The following is a 19,042-nucleotide window of genomic DNA, read 5'->3' as shown; positions in this document are numbered from 1 at the left end:
TGATTATGCAAAATAACTGCAAACTCTTTTCCACCAGCACTACTCCAAATGTCAAGATTCTTATGTAGCTTGAGATGCAAGGATGGACATGCTGATTCATTCATATCCTTGATCAGCTTCCTTTGACAAATAGCCATTTGTGGAAATTAGTTGTATAGATAATCTCATAGATGAGTGCTCACCAGCTGCATAAGGACAGGACATGAAATCTCATGATGCACACAAGACTTGTGAAATAAGTGCATTTTGTACTTCACTACAGCAGCACAGAAATTAGTCTATTTTCTTAATTACTGAAGAGTAAAGTGGATTAATAAAAGGCAGGTTAGGATAACTGCTATTCTGCTAATGAGGGTAGAGATTAGCAGCTATTCTCTTTAATGAGAGTAAAATTAGTACCTTGCATGAGAAGAAAAAAGCTGCAAACCTGTTGCAATCTACCTCTTCTAATAAATAGCTCAGATGGTAGCAAATCACTTAAGGTTACCTAGTGTTTTCTAAGATCCTGTTTTTGGTAGCTATGATTTTGCTAAACTAAACCACTATAGGGAAAAATTCAAATTTTTCCATGTGAGCTCTTTGCTTAACACATTTTAATTGCCCATTAAAAGTGAGATTATGTAAGAATCACTGGTTTGTCTGTATGAAAAAAAAATCTTAATTTGGTGAGAAGTAAAGGAGGGAGAGTGTGACAGTTATCCAAGATATCTCTTGCAGCTTTTAGGAAAATCAGCTTAAATGCAATTGGCATATGAATATCTACAAACCTGTACCTAGTCCTCTTGTTTTATACTTCACTTCCTGCCTCTTAACATTTACAATAAACAGGATCAAGGGAAACAAGGGAAAAATAATTCATAGTCATGGAATCGAAGACAGTTTTATAATACTAAATTCTGAAGATGTCTAACTTTTGAGTGCTTTAGCCGCATCTCATAATTTTAATCTAACAAGAAATTTCTCATATATGTACATGTATATATACACACACACAGGTAGATACATATATATGTATATGGTGTAAGTATGCTCTTCCGTGATGAAGATGGTATACACTTGCTTTTGCATAGTCATTATGGTACAATGTTTAATATGTCACATACAATTTCTTAATAACTATTTAATCAGTCAAGTTTTCAGCATCATTCAATTGTGCTCAAGGCACAATATTTTATCAGTTAATATTCAAAACAAAAATACTGAAAGTTTTTAAAATGTTCTTTAGCAAACTTACTTAGCTTTTAATTTCTATTAACATCTCTAAAAATATAAAAATTGTATTATTCTGTGTTTCTGTTTGAGAGTTGGGTTTTCTGTAGGGGACATGTAAAATAAATCTGCAGTAGTTTTTGTATAAACTATGCAAAATCTTTCACAAAGACTAATTTTTTTTCAGTTTCTCATTTTTTATTTTTTTTCCTCAAAGTGTTTTGTCATTTTGCTAATTGATTGCACTATAAATGATGAAGGATTTTTTCAGATATATGCGCAGTGTTTTCATAAATTCCTCCGTTTGGTACATCTGTGTGCTGAAGGTTGTAGAAACAATTCTGCGCTAGAGAAATATGTAACTGTGTAATAAAACACCCATATAAAGCAGAAACATAGGCATAACAATGACTGTGCACTGTTAGAGTATTATTCCATAAAATTTCATAGTGAGCTTCTTTAAAGAAAAGATATCTATTCTGTAATCTCTATGTGTAGGTGTATGTCTATACAGACACATGCACAATTTATGTGTATCTGACTCAGAAGATCCTCTGATACCTTATATATTCTCTGTTTTCTGGGGTACACGTGATTCATAGAGCAAAAAATCCTTTGAAGCTTGGCCTAAGCTCAGTCATGGGGCTCATCTTTTCCCCTAGGCAGTCAAGGTCCTGTTCGTTTGCAGGGATCTTTAAAACACCAAGCTGGCAAAATTACGAAATATTTTTCTGCACACCCAATCCATGGTTATAAAGGGATTCTTTCTCATCCAAAGAACTGGTTTCCTTCTCTCCCCTCCATTTCCAGAGAGTCAAAAGTATTGCACTATAATGAAGCCCATTTTTCTGCTGAAGGACTAGAAAGTTGAGAAAAGCGGAGTACATAACTTCTCTAAGTGTGTTTGAGCAGCTGAAACTGCAGCTATTAAGCACCATCAGTGCTGTTCTACAACTTGTAAATAAATCAGTATAGGTTTAGCAATTTTTTGTTTGTTTGTTTTACAGTGAAGAGTGGTTTTCTTTTTTTCATTCAACTCATTTCAAAAGTAGATGAGCAATTTTTCTGAAAAGTTTACCCTCAGGAAGAAATCAAACCTGTAAAATGTCAATCTGATGGCTGAAACTTTTGAACAAATGTGGTCATCTAAAAAAGGAGACGAGAACAGAAGTACTCTGCTGTCCATTTAGTTAGATATGGTTCAGATAAGTCTGTGCTTTCTATTTCTACCTCAGTTCTGTCTGCACAACGCATTTTTCAAAAACATTGTTTGCACTTTATTTTCTGTAATTCATGATGTTGACTACATACAGGATAGGTCAATCCAGCAGAAGGCAAAGACACGCGAATTTCTAGTTCAGTGCTCATGGCTAACCAAGATACCGCAAGTTATCTGGCCCAAATCTTTAAAAGACATTTACACCATTAGCTGACAGTCTATTTCAATGGATGTTAGGCACCCAAATATTTTTCAAAGGCTGTGATTCTGTGTTTAGGTAGTGCCAATTTCTTCTGAATAAACAAATTATAAAGAACTAGGGTGCACCAAAGAGCATTTGAGCTAATGAAAACCATGCCTATAATTATTTTGTCTGGATTTTAATTCCATTTCAAGTTTAGTTTTATTCTCATTACATACTTCATGGCTAGAAAGCTAGAAGAGGCCTTTAGATTATTTAGTTGGAGCTTTCGTATAATGTCTGTTCTTAATGTCACCCTGTTATTTATACATGGAGCCTGTAACGTAACTTCCATATACCGAAAGCACAAATGGAATGTATGATTCGTATAGTGTCTTTTTGTAAAAGTATTTCTACTGGAGAATACTTTTATTCCTTTCAAATTTGCAATGTCACTTCATTTAAAGATCCCAATGGAGTCTTAGGCTTGTATTTTAGCTCTTAAAATAATGTAAAACAATTCTGACAATAGTAGAAAAAAGACTCTTGGGTACCTAGCTTAGTTGTCTAATTTCTAAATAGCTTAAATGCTAAAGCTTGTAAAATAAATTATATATAGCTTGGATTAATATGAACAAAGACTACTAGTTTTCCTTTGGGAAATAGCTTTAATTTAAAAAGAAAATGATGTTTTTTATGTAACTCTCAGCTGGGAATGCATTTGTTGGAAAAAGAGCTATTTATTCAGTGTTTTGAAAATGTAGTTCTACTTAAGGTCAATAAGAAGTCAGCATACAGCAACTTTCCATGTAAGAACTAAGCCACTGATGCTTTTAGCTTGGCTGGGTTAGTAAAAGAAAGAATGTAAATGGAGTTCTTGTAAAATACAGATTTGTCACAAAAAATGTATTTGTGCAAGATGCAAGTTGTGGGGATTTCCTCCTCCCTCCCTCCGCCCTGCCCTGCTGTGGCTGATTAGCCCACAGGCATCGCTGAAGATACCGAAAACTTGGCTTTCGTGCACTAGGTTTCCCGAGCTTCATATTTTGCTGGCTTTTTGGTCTCTGGCTATGTATCTGGCAGAGCAGCTTTGCTCTGCTTTCCTAGTATTGTAGTTTCATTTTCTTCTGGCTCTGGGCTGTACCATGGGAGAATAGTGAAGCTGCTGGTTTTGGTCCATGTCGTTCATTCAGACTTCCAGATTTCCTGCTGCTTCTCCTCCTGCTTGTAGACTGGGCAGCGTCTGCGCTGTGCTATAGCCAGCCATTTACAGGGTGCTCTGCTAGGCTGCCCTGTGCCTCGTGCCAGGTGCTCCCCTGCTGCGAAGTCACAAGTCTTCCCTACCTGAAGACCTACCTCGTGGCAGGGCCGTCTCCAGCCCTTTTCCTACCCCAGAAGCTGTGTGGCCACACTTGCCTGCGTAAGGGGAGAGTTAATCCTTCGACTTGTGCAGACTCTTCTGCAAGCACCTGACCGAGCGTGCCTTTCCTACGGGCTGAGTTTCAAAACTGTAAGTTTCATTTGCGTGACACAAGGATCAGTGCCGTTGTTATTACTTCTCTATTTTGAAGTGACATGTCTCAGGCTTCAGCTTTTCTTCTCCCCTTACTTGCCAGTTGCACTCTTAGAAGATTAACTGAGGGCTGGGTTTTTGGTGTGCTTTTTTCTAGGATGGTGGTGGGAGGGGGTTACGCTTTGCTGAGGTGAACCTTCCTTCACTTCAGCTGTTCGGATGAGCTCTCTGCTTGCCCTAGGACTTTCTTTGCTGTTATAGACTACTGCCAGTAAAGCTGTCATTGGTTTTGCCGACTGCTTTCCTGGTGTGCTCGGGAGTTTGTTTGCAACTGAGGAAGATCACCAGGGCGTTTGGACACAGGTCACAGGAAAAGCCATCACCTCATGATATTAGGACACTGATGATTTTAAGCAAAACTGCAAAACCGCAATGTGAAAAGCTCTATATCCCATTACAAGGCAACAACTGCTCTGGGACCAACCTCTGTTTTAGGGTCTGCTTACAGCTGTAGTTTTTGTCTTCCCAGATAATGCAGCTGTCTACTTCAAAGGGACAGTGAAGACTGAGAAAGAGGAAGGACCATGACTTTTTAACTCCTGCCTCCCAAGAAGCGTGTGCATGTGTGTGTACGCTATGCTAAATGTGTTATTCTAGAATACTCAAATCTTTAACCATATAACTCCGAAGAGGTATCTTAGGAGGGTTTCGTACTTTTCATACTGGCTGTTTTCAGTTTGGGGTTACATTCTGCTAACTTTGAGTATTTTATAGAAATTACTTACAGACCAAGAACTGTTCAACCCTAACTGTACAGAAGAGCACAGATTTGTGTCTTAAAGGTTTTGCCATGCATAAAAGGGAAAAACAGTATTATTTCTATCAATTCACCTTCAGACCGCATAGCAATTTCAAAGAGAAAGAACTAACTGAAGAGAAATTACAAAGTGGCAGAAAGGAACAAGCAATATGTTCCTGCACCTTAATCTAAAAGGTCGTATACTTTGACTCTTAAGAACATCAAATCTGAAAATAAACAAGCAGTGTAAATAAACCAGGGCCTTTGCATTGCTCCTTGGAAAGTTCCCTCACTAGCTATTGCTGTCCTTCCTGTCAGGATCTGTCACTGTGAGGGCGATGATGAAAGTCCCCTCATCACACCGTGTCGCTGCACAGGGACCCTGCGCTTTGTTCATCAGGCCTGCCTGCACCAGTGGATTAAGAGCTCAGACACGCGCTGTTGTGAACTCTGCAAGTACGACTTTATAATGGAGACCAAACTCAAGCCTCTTCGGAAGGTATGGTGCTATGGAATTTAATTGTACCAAAGTGTCAAATGGATAGACTGGCTGCACGAAGCACTGGCATATTTAGAGAAACATTTACATATCCAAAATGGCTTTTTATTTGCTATTGTTAAATCAATCCCAGCGATTTGATTTCTACATTGTAAGTTAATTGATTTACAGTGGCAGAGGATTTGGACCAAAACCTCTTCCTCTTTCAGCACACATGCAATATAATTGCAGAAATAACCGTTTTTCATATTTAGAATTTTTATCTTCTCCTTTTTGCTAGTGGCTGATTTACTTATTTTTAAGCCAGAAGGAAATCTTACTTGTTACATTTTTCTCCAGAGTAAGACAGGCCAGTTCACACAGCAGTTCTTACACTGAGCCCCATAGCTTCTGGTTGAGACTGCTTATACCAATGCGGAGAGGGCAACTCTGAAGTAATACAATCAATTTAGCTGTACCTGTTCTGACTGTGACACTTACGGGCAAATTAATCACTCATATATTAAGGTAAGTTAATGGAATCTAAACTTCAGGGTGACCTGGCATCCTGAAAGTCAAATCTATGTTATCTCTGCTCAACTACTTTCCAGAATAAATCAATTTAATGGTACATGGGTTGTCAGTGTAGGGAAGATGAAGAATTTGTTAAATGTGGGTTTTGTTTTCTTCAGAGTGAATAATTTCTTCTGTAATTTTTCTCTAAAAAAATATCCTCTCATCCTGTTCAGATTTGGTTGCATCTTTTAAGTTTGAATCAATCTAGAACATAGCAAACTTTGGTTTAAAGTAAATTTCAATGTGAGATCTCTTAAAAAGCTGGTAGAAACTATCAACTTAAAACTAGCGTATTTATTTCCTATGCACGTGCAGTGCATAGTAGTGTTTTGATGGCAAAAGGCATTTTGTTTTTGTCAGCCTTGCACAGGTAGCAGCTCAGAGAAAGGAGAGCAAATGGCACTCTTTCTCATTTCTCATCCAGAGAAATTGTCTAGTAAGTCTCTGGTGATAAACCACTGTTGAAGAGAGAATTGGGATTGATTTGACATACAAAGCCTATGACAGGAAAGGACACAGTTCTCAGGTCCCAGGTAGATCTTGCCAGATTGGCAATTGAAATAGATGTAAATAAAAAAACTGGTGATTACACACTTAATTACACTGACTCTGTTTTTAATAATTGCAGATAAATTTTAACTAATGTGCTGGAAAGGAGATAATTGTATAAAACCTCCTGCCTGTAGCATATCTTTTGATCGTTTTCTGTATACACATTTCTGTTTTCAACACAAATTGCCTTAGCCTTCCACCTAACAAATACCCTTGCAAGAACCATTTTCCCCAGAGAATACACAGATATCAGTATTTAAACAGAAGCCTTGTCCTGACTGTCAGATTATAGATTGTCTTTAAAAACATAGAAATAAAATTTATAGATTACAAGGTGAAAAGGAATGAAAAATGTACACAACTGGATATCAGTAGTAGTTACTTTTAACTGTGTCCCCCCCCTCCCCTTTTTTTGAAGGAAATAAATGTAATACTAGCTGATTTAGAGTTGCAGTGCAATTCCTGCAAGTTGTTCATTTCTTCATTGCATGATTAATACCTTCTTAATCTGTTTAGCCACATCTTTATCATTGGTTCTCAGGTACGATTTTGATTTCAGACACACCATGGATGAGCCTTTTCTTTCAAAAACAATATTTTAGTTTCCGCTCAAAGTTTTAGGTTCTGCTCAAAGTAGTACTCAAATGTAGCTTATCTCTCCAACAGTGAAACGCTGGGCACATTCTCCCCTTCAAATGCATTGCTAACAAATCTTTGTCGTTATAATATGGGCCCAGCGTATAATTACAGATCCTGTCTTATAATTTGCACCTATTTCAGAAACCAAAATCTGGAAACAATTTTTCAAATAATTTTAAGACTCTCTTAAAATCAGATCTCCTTTTTTGCATTTATACCTTTCAACTATGACATCCTTCATATGTTATGTTAAACTAAATGTATCATCCCTACTGTGTGTATGCAGTATCATCTTCTTTTACCATAAATTTGTGGAATACTATACAGTTATGAGAAGCTGTTTTGTAAGCCAAGCATTTTGAGAGCTGTTGCAAAGACAAGGTAAGGGAGGAAAGAGTGATCATAAAGAGATCAGCCATGTTAGTACAGCTGTCTGGTAACTTTCCAACTAAACAGCTGTTATAAAAAGCATTAAAAGTGCTGGTTTGTTAAAACCTACATATTTGCAAAAATGGAGAGTTCCAAGGGAATGCTATCCGTTTGCTTACCGGTTCTGTATGCAAGTTTTCACAGAGCCTGGAAGTGTGAGATCTCAGCTCTGGGGCGTTCCCCAAGAGTTCAGGTTTTCTGAAGACTGCATAAAGAGTGGTTACCAAAGTGCTGCGGGCCTGGGCAGCTCGTAAAGCTGAAGCTCTCCACAATCCTTTCCCCTTGTTGCAGGATCTGAAAATCACTACAGTCACTCGAGAATTTCCAGACTTTATTGAGGGCCTTAGGTTTGGTAAGGCTTGGCTGCGTGCTAGACCCTGAGAGTCTTGACTGTCCAGCACTAAATCCAGCTCTGTAGCAGTGAGTTAAAAATTCCTAAATCTTATAAGCAGGAACGATGAGGAATTCTCTGGTGTTAGTGACAGGAACATTATAGGCAGTGGCAGCTAGTATCTAAAACTGATGCAGTTCTTGTCAGCTTTTCATTTGCCTTACACTAAGTGGAAATGGAAAAAATGCACTAATTTCAGTCATAAACTTTTGGCAATCCTGAAAAAAACATTTAACTTTGGTGTTTCCTAAACAAAAGACCACAGATTTATTTCCAACAGAGCCCTACATACTTAGTTCCATAAGAACATGTGTTTTTTAATATAACTAGAAACTAATTTCCCCTAATTTTGGGCAAGCTCCAACAAAAGCTGATGTTTCCATGATCATCAGACCTGGATCTGAAGTGGCATTCTGCAAGTGAAAGGGTCCCATCTCTTGACCAACTTTGATTTTTAATTCCTACTGTATGTATGATGCGAGGTTGTAGAGTTTGGTTCTTGCCAATACAGTGCTTTATTATAGTCAATTTTGTGGTAATACCTTTGTAGCATTTTAAATGCTGGTCTCCTGAAGGGAAAAATTATAGACCACAGAACTTAATTGCAGGTATCTATGCTCTTGTTTTTCTGGTATCACAAAAGCAGAATTTAACTATAAAACAACACTATTTTAAATTGGCTGGTGAATTATCTTTATGCATGCTTCAGCCTTTCATGTGCCCTCAGTATTTTCTAACCCCTTCTATCAGAGTCTAAAGTTGTATAACAAAATCATGTTTGGATTTTGTGCCCTACAGCTGTTAGCACCATAATTGACAATGGGCAGCGTACTAAGTTAACATAAATCAAGATACCTCTATTAAAAGCAATAGCCTCACGTTAATATGCACCAGTTACTTAATTTCAGAATCCTTGAAAGCACCGACATCCAGTAAACCTTAATAGTTTTAATGAATCTTTGCACTGAAATAATCTTTTTAAGTGATGATCAACAGGCACTGCAAGTGTTTTGCATATTTGAACAGGTTTAATTACTAGGCTAAATATGAATTTAGTGATTAGATATTAAGCGCTTCAGTTTGAAATACTGGATGTATTGTCTAATGTGTCACTTGTATTTCTTCTGGTCTCCATTATGTCTGTTTATGCTTATAAAAGAAAATGGTTATAGGCATAGCTTTACCTTTCAGCATTTGCAATGCATAATGCAGAGTTTCTTGTTTAGAAAGTGACTTTGTTTATCAGGCAGGGAATTGGAAAGGGACAGTGAGCTGGTGTCAGCTTCCTGTTGAGCTCTAGCAGGCAGGAGCTGCACCCGAGAGCAGCAGTCCGCCTTTGAAAGGAAGGTAATCCTGGTAAAGGGGCCCCTGCATTTCATATCTCTTGAATCTAGTATTTGAAGCATAGAAGAAACAGGAACTGAATCAAAAGATTGTGAGTATAAAATGGATGAAAGTGACAAATTAAAAGGTGCTTAACATAAAGAGATATCTTCAAATGGAGATTTCTCAGCAGTGTCTCACTATACTTCAGATACTTTTCATATTTAAATTTTGCTCTTTTTAAGACTTCTGATATCTCATGAGATTTTTTCCCTTGATATATTATCCCAACAGATTATTCTGTGTTGTCACATATGTCTGTTTTCTCTCCTGATTTTGTTTTACCTTTGAAATTGTTTACAATTATTGTTTTATTTATGAGGCATAAGCAATATTGCGCATTGTTACCATCTAGTTACTCTTCATCATTAAGAATGAACAAATCAATTTTTTATTTAGGGAAGCATTATGTACCAATCAATTCAGGCTTTCTTTTTTTTTTTTGAAAGGGTATCTGTTTTTTTTCTATTAAACAGAAGGAAACCCAATCTATAACTACTGATAATCAGAGAAACCTGATCTTGTTTATTGTGAATGTGTACATATATCTTCTAAGTGCTTATTGCCCTTGTATTCTGTATTTGTTTGTATACTGATAAATAGCACATCAAAATCTGATATAGGGTGCATCTCTTTGCGCTAGTGTGTTTTACACCCTTGAACTCTTTGGGACTTCTTAGATACCCATCTGCTGTCATTAGAGGAGAAGGAAGGAATGCTCTCTCTCAACTTGGTATCATTTATTTTATAAATAACTAGCTTGTAATAAGTGAGATAAAGTGTCCATGCTAGCTCTGACTCCAGTGCAGGATTCACAGTATAAAGTCCCTGTTGGAGATACATGGTTCCCTACTGCCCAGAGTAGGGTATTTAAGTCCTGGAGAGAAGTTATGGAAGAGACTAACTCAAATTTCACACTCTCCAAATGAAGCTAAATCCAGTTTAATCCTTTCAGTGCCCAGTGTGGCTGGATTAGTTTGCTTAGGGGAGATTTCAACTGATTGGAATGATGTTGATTTACCTATTGAATCAAAAGCAAATATTTTAATATAATAGATTAAAGATATTCTGTTGCAACAAGACCATCGGATCAGGACAAGGGGTTGTGTACCAATTAAGATTTAGGGTTTGAGCCCCAGGCAACTTTTGGTAGAGGGTAATGCTCAGCTTTAAGGCACCCCTTATCTCGAGAAATCAGTAATCCCACAAGTTCCTAAAAAATGTGTGGGGGGAAATTAATCACCTATGGAAACAGAAAAAAAAAAAAAAAAAAAAAAAGCCCAAAATGCTACTTGGAGAGCTGATAGCCAAAAGGAAAGGCTAAAGTGAGTATTTTAAGTCCCATTTCTCTCCCAGATTTAAGGCTTCACTCTGTACTGCAAGGCCATATCTGCTTCTGCTCCCTTTTGAGTTAGAGCTGCATAGGTTGCCTTTTTTACAAAACAGCTGTCACTTGCACTACTCTTAATCCAGTTGTTAGAGCTCTTAGCTAGTGTGTGTGAGAACCCAGATTCAGCTCCCTTCTCTGTGTGGTCACTGCAAGCCTATACAAAGAGTAAATCTGAAGAGATGTGGCTGCCTGGAGGAATTAGTTCAGGATTAGATCTTTATGGATAAATCTTCATTATTTGATAAAATTTGGTACTATACATGATAGATTCAGTGAGGGCAAAAGATGTTAAGGGTATTGATTTATTTTTTGTTTAAATGCCAGCTGCACTTGGATAATTTGTATTACATTCCTATTTAAGTATATAGTGTTGACTGCTGAAAGTGATATTCCCTGCAGAGACATCTTTGTGAAATCTTGCTATGAAATCAAAACTAGTCTCCATTAGAAACCACTTCTCCCAACAGAGCAGACTGTCAGAACCAGAAGTGACCTGCAGAATCAACTAGGGAAAAAAAACCCTTTGAGCTGTCATTACTGTATTGCTTGCTGTTTACTTCATATTGCCCTGTGCTGTGAAGTATGAACCACCTGGCTTTTTCATCTCTTTTATAATAAGACTCATGATAAGAAGTGATAGCTAATATTGCATAGGTCAGGTAATGTCGACTTGCTGTGGGATTAGTTCTTTTAACCCGATTTGGTGAATACCTTTCAGTCTTTAACACACAGAATATCCTACATTTCCTTTTCATTTCTGGTGCATCTACACAGCGTCGTCAAGGCAACCTGCTCCAGTGTTTTCTTTTTTAGAACAAACTGCATCTCAAAACATTGCTAGCCTCAAATCATTTCTTGTAATACGAGAGGTCAGATACTTCACCAGTATGCACAGAGGCACAAAGCTATTACTTTCTTATTGGCTGTTCTGTCATTATGGTGAATAACTTTGCGCTCAAGGGAGAATGTGTATATTAAAGCTTTTAAAGTTAAAATAATTCTATAGCATTTATATCCTATTGTGATGCCTCACAGATGCAAGGGACTGCTTTGTTCAGACAGTTGTATTTCTAATGTTTGAGAGTAATAGAGCATTACTGTTAATTTATATGTAAATAGATCACACGCTGCAGTTCGTAGAGTAAGGCTCTCTTGCATTTTGTGCCATAACAGGAATAATAGATCATACATTTTTCATAATGGTAGAATTTGGGTTTCCATCTTCGTATTTCTTTCTCTTCCATTCAGCATGGTTTTTTTGTCACAAGCTGTTCCAATTTACATGGATTTGTGACTAGAGATGCTGAGCTCTTGTGTCTCATACCTTGAAACAGTCGTAAGATACCCTTGGGCTTGCGAAAAGTCATCTTACTATGACATTTTGCTGAGGCCTCAACATATACAGCATCTTTCCTGGAGAGGGAACAGGATGCTTTTATTGTTGTTTGTCATCTTTGAAATTTTTTTTAAAGAAACAAACAAAAAATCTTGTTAGAGAAAACAAAACGAAAACTGTTTCCTCTTCTAATTAGCTGCTAGTAACCAAATTTTCTACTTTAGCTGGTCAGTAACATTTACAAAAATAAAGGGAATTCAGGAGATTGTCCAGCTTAAGTTATTAGTGATGTTGTCTGCTGTTGTGCAGAAACAAGAACACGAGCATGAGCTCTGTCAGGTACAAATCCTTTTGCGCTTCCTGAAATCGTCGGAGAACACCTGCAGCGCTTGGGCCTTCACGGGGCAAACCAAGGCAGTTCACGAGTTGCTGAAATCAACAGGTTTGTTCCGAGCTGTTTTACAGACGCAACTTGCATTTTCAGCAAAAATTGTGTGTCCATTTTACTTAGAGGACATTTTACTACCCCATCATGCAGCTCATCAGCCGCTCGGTGTTTTTTTTTTAAGTGAATGAGGTTTTGTTTCTGTTTTTGTGATTTTGGGCATTTCAGTGTTCCATTTTATAGCTCGGCCTCACAAACACTTGTGACTGAGCAGCTGGTCAGCTGCACCTTTGAAATGAATGAATGGAGTCCCTCGACACTGACTTTACCAGTAAAGAAAATGCAAATGGAATGACATCCTGACACAAAAGGTATCGCTAGTAATGTAAAATGTAAGCAGTATAAGAATCGACCTAAATGTTGACCTAAACCATTTATTGCTGTTCATGGACTTTTGTAAAAATGCCATTTTTACTGTTTAATTTTGAAGCTAAGGCTTTTACCGATTCTAACAGGAGTGGGCTGCTGTTCATGATCTGATTGACTAATAATTACTGCATCTATTAACCTCTCACATAACTAATACATATAATATTACAGTGTTTATTTACATCAAATTTATTTTACGTGAGAACTACTGATGTGCGTATGATATGAACTGAGTTCTAGTTCACAAGCTGATGCTTGCTTATTGGTGGGCTGCATGCAAAAAATGGCTTCTCTTGGACCGTGGCAATGGTACATATGGTACTTGATCTAAATTATAATCAAAGGGGATAATTATCATAATTTATTTCCTATATTTTATGATTTTTAGTATTGATTTAATTTTCTTCCTGCAGCATTTTATTCAAGTCACTTTGAAAAAAGAGCCTTTTCCCCCAAGAATTTAAAATCTTACTTTATTCATCTGCTGCAATTTGTATGTGACCAAACTGGAATGTGTGGCATTTGTTGGAGGTCTTTCAGAATGAAGAGCCTCCCTCAGCTCTTCATCAGAGCACTAGGCTCATCAGAGCACTACCGTTTTGTGTTAATTAATGTAGCTTTTCCTCAGCACAAATTTCCTCTATTTCATTTTTATTTAATTGGATCAAAAGAGTCTCTCTTGTGGGAAAACTAAAAGACAGAGACAGTAATAGTGGCAATTCATTGGGAAACCAGCAGTAGTCCTGCTAAAATCACATTTATTGATAATGAAACACGTCAGCTCCTTTTTTTAAATCTTGGGAATGTGGTAGATCAGACGTGTGTGTGCAGTGCATATGTAGTTGTAAAGGGATGTCTAGATGTGGTTAAACTAAAATATATCTAAAAATACCCAGTACTGATATACAAGGACATTTAAAACCAAGTCTTTGTAACAATTCAGACTGATTTGGTTAAGGGAAGCTCAGAAGTTGAGTTATATCTTCCATACAATGCAGGTCGGTTTCTCTTAAAATTTCAGGAAGAAAATAATGACCATATAAAAAGTTACTGTTCAGGATCACTTGTACTATTATTTAATGGGTATAGAGGGGGAAAAAAAGAATCAGTAGAGCATTTTTGAGATAGATATATATATATGAAGGATATAAAATGAGCTGAAAAAACAGGCAAGATGTTCTAGAAGTTCATCCAACACTACAAAATGGCTGCTTTTCGTTCAGTGACATTTGAATATGGTTGCCTTCCCTTTCTCACGCAACTGTACTCCTTTTCTCGCAAGATTCGCTAGCATGGAAACTTCCCTTTGTACCCTTCCTTCCTCTGCATACTGCTGTGGTTCTCTCCACTGCTGTTATGACGTGACGATGGAGGCCCTTGGAGTGTAGAGACAGTAATACATGTTTCTTTAGGCCAGATTATGTAGGAAGTTTGACAGATAAATCGCTTTAGGTTTTTATTCTGTAAGGTACAAATGAGAACTCTAAGGAGTTCTACATATTGGAAAGAGTGAATTTCTAATGTATCTAATAGGAGAAATGGGAGAAGCAAGCATGTGATGTGAGAGCAAAAAACAACAAAGCATCTTTAGTGCATGGCAGTAATGAGAGTTTTCATGCTTGCACTCGTCTAAGAGAAGGCAAATTTAGGTGAAAACATTTTTTAGGTGTAAGGGGGAATAACTAATTTTGTATGGCAGCTTCTGAGGAGGACTTTGTACATCCTTTATAACTGCAGCAAAATAAATAGTGTATTTGTTGAATTATCTTTTCAAGTGTCACCAGTTTTATTTCATCAGCTCTAATTTTGAAATGCCTGCTTCTCAGCAGGCCAGACAATTATATATTTAGGGAATTAAGCAGTGTAATGAATGTAGAAGAGGAGGTGATTCAGAAAAAGACTCTCTGACAAAGCTGCGGTCATCTATTTTAGCTTTATCTTAGGTGCCTAAGGGAACATAATGAAGATGCAGTTCTTTAGAGAAATGTCACTCTTCATTAGACAAGACCGAAGAAAGTAGAGAGGCATGCAATACTATGTAATGGGATGGTGACCTCTATCATATCACTGTCCACCTCTCTCACTTCTCCCTTTCCTGTTTGTCCCCATGCTAGCCCAACTCTGTGTCCACATCCATAACACCATTTAAGACCAAAATACATGCTACTTGCTGGTCACAGACAGAGACTGGCACAGACCGTTGAGAGAGGATGTGTTGTAACTGCTGTAGAGGAGACTGTTGAGAGATGATATTTTATGACTGCTGTGATGGAGGAAGGACTTGTGGCTGCTTTGACCCTGGCACAGTCCATCTCAAACCCAGCATGGAACAAGTGTCACCACTGCTCTTGTATTGCCTGTAGAGGGCAAACCACAAAATGCAGCAACCCCACCTGCTTTGGTGGGAAAATGAAATCTCAGCATAACTGTTCTTGCAGCAAAACTACGATCTGTACTTTATGGCATTGCATTTAGTTTGATTTTTTTTTTTTTTTGGGGGGGGGGGGGGTTGTCCAAATTTATGTTCTTAGAGACCTGGACTATGATTTTAAGGCATTTTCTACTGAGTGTCTGTGGAGGAAAATGTCATACCTGCAATTGGGTATGCAGCTATTGGAGGCACAGAGTAGACAGAGCAGGAAAGAAACTTGACTAGCTGCGAAGAAAAGAAAAGTGACATACAGAATAGATGTATTCAATATAGTGAATGCCTGTAGAAATACTGTCGAGAGAGCAGGTAACGGCAGCATCTGAGTCGGTGGCTGATTAACTGTGATACAAGTTTGTGGAGAGGTAAATTCTACCCCCTTTGTCCTTGCTTCTTGAAGAGTTACCCACATATAGCTTGTTTTCTGATTTTTGAGCATCTCTGGGCACCCAAAGTGAATCTCTTCTAGATGCATTTCTTCTCTTTCTGTTTTTAGTCCTAGACATTCCCTACAGTTTCTCCAGACATTTCACTATGGTAATAGTTCAGTCTTGATCAGTGGTTTAATGTTTCATTTGCAGTTTTTGCAGTTTTTATCGGGATTATCCTTTTAGATAAGGATATCATAGTAGCTGAAACCTACCATGCTAGGAGCTAATGATCCTTTTTCTAAAAAGCTTACACAAAAGACAAAAAAAGGAAAAGGTATTTACAAAAGAGAAGATTGTGATAGTGCCAAAGACTGATCACGTAGACCTCTATTGAACAGAAATTTGATTAATGTCGTAGAAGCACTGAGAGGGGGTTCCTGGAAAGTAGAAGCTTTGTGGAATACTTGCACATTCTATATTTTGTGGTAAAATAATTTCCAGCAGATGGGAGCTATGAAGAAGCTTTCAATATGGAGAGATTAGGCTATAATTACTTGCCGTGGGGGTTCTTGCACTTCTCTCTGAAGCATCTGTCGTTGGCCTCTGTCCGAGACATAACATTGGATGGCAGGGACATGAGGTCTGGCAATTCCTCTATTTCCAAAGTGTAGCATTATTACATTTAGATCTGTGTTGGAATTAGGATGCAGGTACTGAGGTTCTTGTAGCTGGTAAATGACACACATTCTCAAAAGTACTTCCAGATTGCAAAAACAGCTACTTCATTTTAGAAATGATGTGCTCAAATTGCTTAATACCCTCATTTTGCACTTTTTAAGGGTCTACTAATTGATGACATACACAGTTTAAAATTCCATAAGTTTTTGAAGAGTATGTATTGATTGTGTCACTCAAGTCCAGCTCTTTTAACTGTCATTTAAAAAAAAGAGGTGTGTTTATTTTTATAAAAATGAATTATTCTGTTCAGATTATAATCTTGAGGTGTTTACCAAAGAGCAGTGTTTCATTAGGTAGTTCCTTTAATACTCTAGGCATGCATAGCACATGCATGCAAATGAATTAAATGTGTTTATTTTTATAATTGTACCCATGTAATTTATGGTTCAGTTTTAAACTTTTTAAGTGGGTGTTTTGAATACACCACAGAGATCAATTTGAATTCCAGCCAGGTTTGTTTAGTGTCATATAAGGAGATTTCATCTAAAGAGAAATTTCATTGAAACTTCAATCAAGTTTGCTAGAGAAGGATTTGTACCAGTTCATCTCATCAGCTGACTAGACTGCGGTAAGGCTGTCATATGGCTGCACCATATGGTATGATACAGCATACAACATGTTTGTTGTTTGTTTGCTTCTCATGTTATTTTTGTGTTCAGTGGCTAACACGACAGGGGTCTAATTCTGGTCTTCCAGTCTTGATTCTTGCAAGAGTTTCCTCTGGGAGGTATCTTTTGACAACAGACATTCACAGATGTATTTTCTGTGTTTTACTGAGCCAGCTCAGTTCTTCCTGCTGCTCTGGATGTGCGTGGGGAAAAGAGCGAGGAGACGGTGGCGTCGCGGCCCAGTCCTCTCTCTTTTTAGCCAGGGGAGCTGGCGCCTTCTGTGCAGTTGCGAGAGGGGCACCTCTCCTCGTGGAATAGGATGCAGTGAGGCACGCTTTGTCCTTCTTTAAGATGCAGTTCCTCTGGTATAGACTGTAACCAAATATTGTTTAGATGGCACAGTGTGGCCCAAAATGCTTTTACTTAAATTACAAGGATTGAAGTCTCTTCTCTGATCAATACTTCAAATCTACATGTGGCTATTTTGTTCTCCCGACATCTATTGTCTTTTATTACTATTATTTCTTCCTTCTCCACCCACTGCACAAATTCTGTTCCTGCAAACTACTGCTGCAGCTGCTTTCCTCCAGCTGGTAGGTTGATAGAAGTGAGCGGTTTACTGTGGAGCTGTAGCCAATTAGTACTGCAACAAGTGACCAAAAACCCCTCCCCAAAACCACAGAAAATAAACTCTGAGCTACATGCTCAGGCTACTGAAATGTCTTGAATGCTCAGCTCACTTCATCGTACACTGCTCTAGTTCTTAAAACCTTTCTTCAAAAGCCCTGGCTAGATCCTTCAGTCCTATTTTGAGATAAGAAAGACGTTTTAGTGTGTACCCCTACCCTAGACTGCGTGCCTGACCCTAGTAAATCATTTTAGGCTTCATTTTGCAGGCATGATTATTTCAAGACAGAGGTTGGCTTGAAGTCTTTCTTTATCCTTTAGAAAGAAAACAGAAGACAGAAAATGCTGCATGACAAATTTAATCCTTAGTAAGAACAGGAAGAAGTCCTTCCAGCTGTGGTTACTGTTTACATTACATTCATTGTCATTTCTTTGCTAAATGATGGACAGGGAGAAAAATGTCAGAATAGAAAAATATGTAATATTAGCAATGTCATGCCTCTACTAGATTCCCCAGTAAGGCCTCCTTACATGAAAATTTAAAAAACAGGGTTTCTGAAAATATCCAGGAGTTAAAAGTCCAAACATTCATAGCATGTGGCAAAGCAGCCCATTAACTTTCACCTTGAATTTAGCATCTCAATCATGAGTCCCTGCAAGAGAGAGACCTTTTGTTGTAAACCTGTATGAATCTGCATACCTGCAGTAGATACAGAATTTCTTGAGGAAACGGGTATAAACAAAATTTTTTGGCCAGAGTGAGAAAAGATTACCCCTAGCACAAGGCAACATGCCTATACTATTCAGTGTTGCATCTTTGTCTCCTGTGCTCCATCATGGGGATGATACCCCTGGCTGGGCAACAGAAGTACGGTGGAAACGTGGCGGGGATGGGACACAGTAAATCTACAGTCTGAAGTTACGGAAAAGGAGTTCAGGCAGCAAAGTCTGCACAGGCCGATTCTGTGGTGTGGTAACAGCTTTTGTGTGAGCAGTGCGAAGCTTTTGTTTCTGTACTGGGCTACCCTGAAACCACTCAGCTTGATGTATAGGATGGAGTTAGAATTGCGGATATACTTCTACCTCTAGGAAGAAAGTGGTGTCTATAGGATATAAAGCAGCATCCCCAAACACTCAGACAATCCATCTTTGGAGGATGTTAGAAAATTTCCATATTTATTTGTGGTATGTTGATTAACCGTGGTTTTGTTAGCAATGGCATGCAAGCAGGCAAATTTGGTTCTCTAAAGCAAATACCAGGGATGTTCTCCAGGCAGAAAGGGAAGCGGTCAGCTACATAAAACTTAGATGTTGCATGTGTATAAGCAGGCTATTCAGATATTTTTTTCCCCAGAAGACCA

General features: G+C 37.9%; 1 protein-coding gene across 9 annotated transcripts in view; it reads left to right on the top strand.

The window, feature by feature from the left end:
* Positions 1 to 19,042, top strand: part of MARCHF1 (membrane associated ring-CH-type finger 1) — a 247,853-nt gene that overhangs the window by 215,541 nt on the left and 13,270 nt on the right. For all 9 annotated transcript variants that reach the window (XM_064510927.1, XM_064510923.1, XM_064510922.1 and 6 more), the window contains one exon: positions 5,240 to 5,420. In XM_064510927.1, the coding sequence (XP_064366997.1) occupies positions 5,240 to 5,420 (181 nt within the window). The remainder of the gene's footprint in view (positions 1 to 5,239; positions 5,421 to 19,042) is intronic.

This window comes from Dromaius novaehollandiae, chromosome 4 (genome assembly GCF_036370855.1).
Source record: "Dromaius novaehollandiae isolate bDroNov1 chromosome 4, bDroNov1.hap1, whole genome shotgun sequence".
Classification (NCBI taxonomy): Eukaryota; Metazoa; Chordata; class Aves; order Casuariiformes; family Dromaiidae; genus Dromaius; species Dromaius novaehollandiae.
This window is presented reverse-complemented; position numbering and strand designations above follow the sequence as displayed.